The sequence below is a fragment of the Panthera leo genome, chromosome B4 (genome assembly GCF_018350215.1).
Source record: "Panthera leo isolate Ple1 chromosome B4, P.leo_Ple1_pat1.1, whole genome shotgun sequence".
Classification (NCBI taxonomy): domain Eukaryota; kingdom Metazoa; phylum Chordata; class Mammalia; order Carnivora; family Felidae; genus Panthera; species Panthera leo.
This window is the reverse complement of record NC_056685.1, coordinates 79,352,574-79,359,001: the sequence shown is the minus strand read 5'-3', so window position 1 is coordinate 79,359,001 and position 6,428 is coordinate 79,352,574. Positions and strand designations below refer to the sequence as shown.

At 46.5% G+C, this 6,428-nt stretch overlaps 1 protein-coding gene across 3 annotated transcripts; it reads right to left on the bottom strand.

Moving 5' to 3' along the window:
• Positions 1–347: 347 nt before the first annotated feature.
• Positions 348–3,756, bottom strand: PRR13 (proline rich 13). 3 transcript variants are annotated; one of them, XM_042946683.1, is made up of 4 exons: positions 3,604–3,756; positions 2,971–3,009; positions 2,249–2,613; positions 348–1,025 (listed from the first exon to the last, which is right to left on the bottom strand). In XM_042946683.1, exons 2-4 carry the CDS (start codon positions 2,987–2,989, stop codon positions 981–983), a joined length of 429 nt encoding a protein of 142 aa, XP_042802617.1. In that variant the 5' UTR covers positions 2,990–3,009; positions 3,604–3,756; the 3' UTR covers positions 348–980. The 3 variants fall into 3 exon arrangements, with proteins under 3 accessions (XP_042802617.1, XP_042802618.1, XP_042802619.1); XM_042946684.1 differs by lacking the exon at positions 3,604–3,756 and adding an exon at positions 3,418–3,595; XM_042946685.1 differs by lacking the exon at positions 3,604–3,756 and adding an exon at positions 3,233–3,382.
• Positions 3,757–6,428: the final 2,672 nt, after the last annotated feature.

Here is a 6,428-nt window from a genome sequence, read left to right as displayed (position 1 = left end):
GGGCCCCATCCTTGAGGGTCTTACTCAATAGATTTGGGGCAAAACTCTAAATCATTCTGATAGCTGATGGGCAGCCAGGGTTAAGAACCTCTGTAGCAGATACGAAAACTTAAGCTAAAGACCTATTTCTGTTCATTGAAGGGAAGACAGTAAAGATTCATACCAGTAGACTGAACCAATTCTGAAGGTTCTTCTCACTTAAGAAACATAGAGACAGTATGGCGTCTTCTTCACTGATGCTCTAGTTCCTGGATATAAAACTGATACACTTTGGAGGGTCTAAGGAAGGGCAGCAAAAGTGGTAGAATGTGCTGGGCCCAACCAAGGTAATGGCACGGGTGAACAGAGACAAGGAAAAACAGCTTTATTTGCACTGAGAGTTGGAGAATAAGAAGGACCTGAGCCAGCCTACCAAGCTAAGGAGTGAGATTAGGTTCCAAATGGACTCCACCTCCCAGCAGCCTTCCAGTTAGTACGATCAATAAAGGCTTGATGGGAAATGTATTTGCCACTAAATTACCAAAGTGTGCCAGCCACCTTACAAAAACAATACAGTTTCTTTTTCGCTGTAATTAAACTTCCACAACACCTCCCAACTACAAGTATTACAAAACCACATTTTACAGATCTTAAACTTGTCTTCAGCACTTAGCTCAAAGGTCTCATCATCCTCAAAAAATAGTCCTGCTAAACTCATCAGCTAAAAGCTCTATCCCAGTAGTGAGAAGAAGGTCTTTGCTAGCCCATGGGAATTCTTTTCCCATTTTCCCTAGCCAGTTAGGGCTGAACAGAAGAGGAAGGCTCAGATTGTAGGAGCCGGTGGGGGGGGGGGGGGGGGGGGGGGGGGGGGGGGGGGGGGGGAGGGGAAAGTGAGCGAGGAAGGGCACAAGAGCTAATTTTCCCCAGTAACAAGATGGCATCTGAAGCTTGATGGGAGAGCAGAACTGGAGAGGCTTGAGGGAAGGGTCCAGGCCCTGTATTCAGTCAGAGTCACTGCTGGAAGAGGAGGAGGAGGAGGAGGAATGCTGTAATGGGAAAGGGGAAAGGAGACAGCATCAGATCCAATGACCATTGATCACTCCATGGGACATTCTTTGGTGCTCTACCCCTCCACCCAGCACCCCCTTGCTTCCTAAGAAGGTCAGCAGTTTTGAAACAGACTGTCTCTTAAACAGCAAAAGCAAACGTTTCTTTCAGCAGTGAACATATAAGAATGGATTAAACCTTCCTAAATCATTGCACAGAACTTAATATTGCATTTGGAGCATATTTCCAACTTTCTTTACCTGACTCAATGCCTTGGCAAGGAATAAATACAGGCACTAGCATAGCATAGTGCTAAGAGACAGCTGCTACCTTACAAATGCTTACTGATTGGTCACATGGAAAGTTCTTGTAGCTATGATTCTAAGACAAGTGAGTAGAAACAGCAGCTGTGTGCCCAACTATCTTTTCTTTTTCCTAAGCCCCAAATGGGAGAAAGTGAGGAAGGTGGGAGAGAAGGTGGAGAGAGTACTAGTCAAGATTCTTTACATGCGTACTCCCAACAACTGTCATCAAAAACACTTTTGAGTCTCTCTGGGGTAATTTCTCCCCCCAATTCAATCTCATCTTTCCTTCTCCTCAAGCTTCCACCAAAGACCTAGATCCAGGAGGTAGTGCCCAAAGCACTAAGGCAAATAAATAAACACTAGGCAGAAAAAGGTAAACTAAGGCCTCCTCAAGATCCAGGTTGGTTTTGTCCTTCCAGAGTTGTCCTGAGAGCTATTTGCTGCTTAACACTCTTCTAGAAGGAAGATACTTCACCTTGGGGCTGTGCACGAAATTTTTATCTGAGGTTGAGAGTCACTAAGAGTCCTGCTGGGTGGTAGGACAAAAAGGCCCATGTAATTAGCACAACACCTTGTGAACACTGAAGGTGGGTGTATCTAAGTTGCTAAAAGCATCTGGGGTGGGGGGGGGGAGCAAAAGTTCTGGGACAGAGAAAGACAGACAGGAAGGGCTTTAGATTCCAATATCTATGTCTAAGGCTCAACCTAGCCCTCCCTGATAGAAGGTCCAATTAGCCTAATATTCCAAGATTATCAGATTCTTATCAGTGGGAATCCTTTACAAAGAAGAACCATCTACCAGAGCCACATAATGGCTGCTTCACGTCCTCAGACTGCAAATCCCCCTTACCCATTCCTGCCAGCCTAGTCCCTCTGAGGGGGCACCCCTTCCTAGCCAGACTCCAGAGGGCACTGACCTTGCCATGTTTGTGGTGTTTGTGCATCTTTTTATGAGCTTTCTTCATTTTCTTCCTCATCTTCTTGTCCATCACCATTCCTGGTGCTACCATGCCAGGTGCCAAGGGATTCACAGGAGGCATGCCAGGAGCAGGTGGTGGGTAGGGAGGTGGGTAGGGACCTAGGGGTTGGCATCCTGGATACCCTGGTTGTGGCACAGGATGAGGGGGCCCACCTGGGGGAAAAGCTGGATTCCCCTGGGGAGCTTCTGGAGGAGTTGGAAAGGGGCCTGGAGGATAGGCAGGATTTACAGGCGGTGGGTGGGCAGGATTGGAACCTCCAGGGTACCCAAGGTTAGGAGGATATGGATTTGGCCCTGGTGGTCCTGGTGGAAGAAGCAAAGAATAAATTAAGATCAGAATTGCTCAGACCCTCTGGCAACAAATGCCTACAAAAGGTGAGAAACACCGTTTCTCACTCAATACTTAGAGGGAAAAGCAAAGGTGAGGAAGGAGAACGGGGCGTAGGGGAGACAAAGCTGCGCAGGAGACAAAGGTAAGGACTGACAGGACTGGGGGGAAAGGGAGACCGTGAACTATAAGGAAAGACCATTGGTCAGCTATGGTTTAAGGACTGCTTTTGCGGTGGAGAGAGGCGGAGGAAAAACTGACACAAAAACTTCCTGTTGTGGGTTTCATATGAAAAGGGGTGGGGGTGAGAGAAGAGATCCCCAAACACCTACCGGCATTGGGATTCCACATGTTCAGGTGTTTCCTCCAGCCTGAGGAGAAAGAAATGAAGGCAAAAAGCTGACGGCGCAGAGGTGGGAAAGGGATTTTGAGCCTGAGCCCAAACCCAACGCGTCTAACCCTACAGTAGACTCAGAACTACCAGGACCTCTACATAAATGCTTTTTTTCCACCCGTTCCTTCTCCTACCTATTCTTTTCCCTAGTTTCCTAACTACAGGAATTTAGCTTCCAGGACCCCTCCACCTTCTACTACCTCTGACTGCAGCTGGAGGTCTCTAACTCCTCAGGAGAAGGGCAGAGTCCGCGAATCTCACCGTCGTCATCCCTCACCACCCTTTCCGTGGTGACTTTAACCACCCACAGGCTACGGAAGGACCTTAATTTTACAGGCGCCAGCTCGGAGGGGGAGGGAGTCAGGACCACCCCACCAGTCCTCACCCCCAGGCTAAGAGAAGGACCCGCCTCCCGGCGAAAGGGCAGGAGGCTCAGCAAAATCCTCGGCCGTTTACAAATGTAGACACACCCCCTTCCACATTAACAAGAGTAAATGGAGGTCCTGGCTCCTAGCTGCGGAGGGACCCCTGACCCAGAGACGGGAAAGGAGGAACCCAGATGCCCGGTCACCTTTACGCCACCGCCTGGGCTTGACTCATCTCGGCTCTCACTTCCTGGTCACCCCCAACCCTAGGCTTCAGCACCCGCCTCTGCTACCGCCTAATTGGTAATTATGTGGTCTTTCAGCGTTAGTGATTGGAGAACACACGCATCAATCACTCTAGCCCGAACTAGGCTAGAGGACAACCGTTGCAATAGGGGCGGAACCGGGATGCCCCGGCGGAGGCGGGTGTAGAGGGGCGGGCCGGCCGGAAATCCCTGGGGGCGGGGCCAAGAAAGACCGGGGAGGCGGAGGAGCGAGTTTCTGGGCAAAGTCCCTCCAGAGGCTTTGAAGAAACTCAGCCCATGCCCTCTGAGCTCCCAGTCCAAAGGGTGCGACACCTTGTAAGGTGAATAATACACCATGGTAAATACTGTAACACGAATATAGAGCATGTAAGAAAGGGCGGGGAGCTGCTGAGGCTCAGCCCCAAGCCTTAATTTCGCCACCTTCCTCCTAGCTGCCGTGGGAAGTAAAGAAACGTGCTTGGGCGAAATACAGAGATTACCTAATCCCTCCTTGGAGTCCCTATTTTAGGTGCATAGCTCTGCTACCTGTCGAATTGGGTAAAACAGATAAAACAAGTCATCTTCCCCACCCCACCCCCCCTCTCGCCCGTAAGTAAGCTCAATGCCAAATGTGGGGCTTGAACTCACGACCTTGAGATCAAGAGTGGCATGCTCTTGGGGGCGCCTAGCTGGCTCAGTGGAAAGAACATGCGACTCTTGATCTCTGGGTCCTGAGTTTGAGCCCCAAGTAGGCTGTAGAGATTACTCAAATAAATAAAGGAATAACTTAAAAAAAAGGGGGGGGGGGGCATGTTCTATGTACTGAGCCAGCTAGGAGCCCCTGAAGAGGTCATCCTTGATGGCTCTCTTCTTCACCTTTCCCTCATCCCCTTCCAACACCACGAAGTGTTCATTTTGTCTCTCAAATAAATCTGAATGCCTTCCACTTCTCTCCATCGTTCCTGCTCCCAACCTACCATCATCTCTGGACTGGATTGCTGCCATGGACTTTTTTTTTTTTTCCTTTTTTTTTTTTATCACAACAAACAAGCTTGTTTTAAATAAACATAGAAAACCATACACTCCAAACTTAAAAATACTCATTCTTGGGGCAGCTGGGTGGTTTAGTTGGTTAAGCGTTGGACTCTTGATTTCTGCTCAGGTCATGATCTTAAGGTCGTGGGCTCTAGCCTCACATCCAGCTCTGCACTGACTGCGCTGACCCTGTCTGGGATTCTCTCCCTCTCTCTGCCCCCTCCTCCCCCCAAATAAATAAATAAACAATTAAAACAATTTTTTTTAACATTTATTTATTATTGAGAGATAGACACAGAGCGTGAACAATGGAGGGGTAGAGAGAGGGGGAGACACAGAATCTGAAATAGGCTCCAGGCTCTGAGCTGTCAGCACAGAGCCTAACACGGGGCTGGAACTCACAAACTGTGAGATCATGACCTGAGCCACAGTCGGACACCCAACCAACTGCACCACCCAGGCGCCCCAATAAACAATTTTTAAAAATACTCATTCTTCCTAAGCGTACTTAGACTATTCATAAAAATTGGTCTCAACTAATATAATTCAAATTTCAAAGAATTTTAGAATACATACTATATTCTCTGATCACAATGTAAAATGTAAATACAAACATGTATCTGGAAACTTAAGAAAACAAACAAAAAGGCTTCCAAATAACTTTGGGTCAAAGAATGAACCATGATGGAAATTAAATACTTTGAGCTAAATCATAATGGAAATATTACATCCCAGATTTGTGAGATACAAGAAATATGAAGAAAATAAATTTTATATTGAAATCATCATCTTGAATTAAGGATTGTGATAGATTTTGAAATATTTCTCTTTTTTTAATTTTTTTTAACATTTATTTATTTTTGGGACAGAGAGAGACAGAGCATGAACGGGGGAGGGGCAGAGAGAGAGGGAGACACAGAATCGGAAACAGGCTCCAGGCTCTGAGCCATCAGCCCAGAGCCTGACTTGGGGCTCGAACTCACGGACCGCGAGATCGTGACCTGGCTGAAGTCAGACGCTTAACCGACTGCGCCACCCAGGCGCCCCACCATGGCGCATTTTGATACAACTTCCTAATCAGCTTTGTGCTAAATATTTGAGATGAATTGGAATATTTTCTATTTTTCCTTAAGCTCTAGGACAATTTATATCTGTATTATTTATTTCTTGGAAGATTCGGTTTGAAAGAAATTATTGTTGTTTCTATATGGCCATAATGCCTTTTAGAAGTTAAATATTTCATGGGGTTCCTGGGGGGCTCAGTTGGCTAAGCATCGACTTCGGCTCAGGTCATGATCTCATGATCTCATGGTTCATGACTTCGAGCCCCGCTCTGAGCTCTCTGCTGTCAGTGCAAAGCTTGTTTTGGATCCTCTGTCCCCCTCTCTCCTCCCCTCTTCTGCTTTTGCTCTTTCTCTCTCAAAAATAAATTTAAAAAATTTTTTAAAGAAGTATTATTCATAATAGCCCCAAAATGGAAACAAATCCAATCAATGTCCATCAACAGATGAATAAAGTGTAGTATGTGTGTACAATGATATATTATTCAGCCTTAAAAGGAAGGAAATTCTAACACATGCTAAAACATGGATAAACTTGAAGATATTATGCTAAGTGAAGTAAGCCAGGCATAAAAGGAGAAATACTGTATGATTCCATTTATATGAGGTACCTACAGTCATCAAATTCATAGACAGAAAGAAATCGTCAGGGACTGGAGAATGGAAAGTTATTATTTAGTGGGCACAGAG

Coding starts and splice junctions, on each gene's coding strand:
- PRR13 (XM_042946683.1), bottom strand. Junction 1,026..2,248: donor AACACCACAAACATGGCAAG/GTCAGTGCCCTC, acceptor TTCCCATTACAG/CATTCCTCCTCCTCCTCCTC.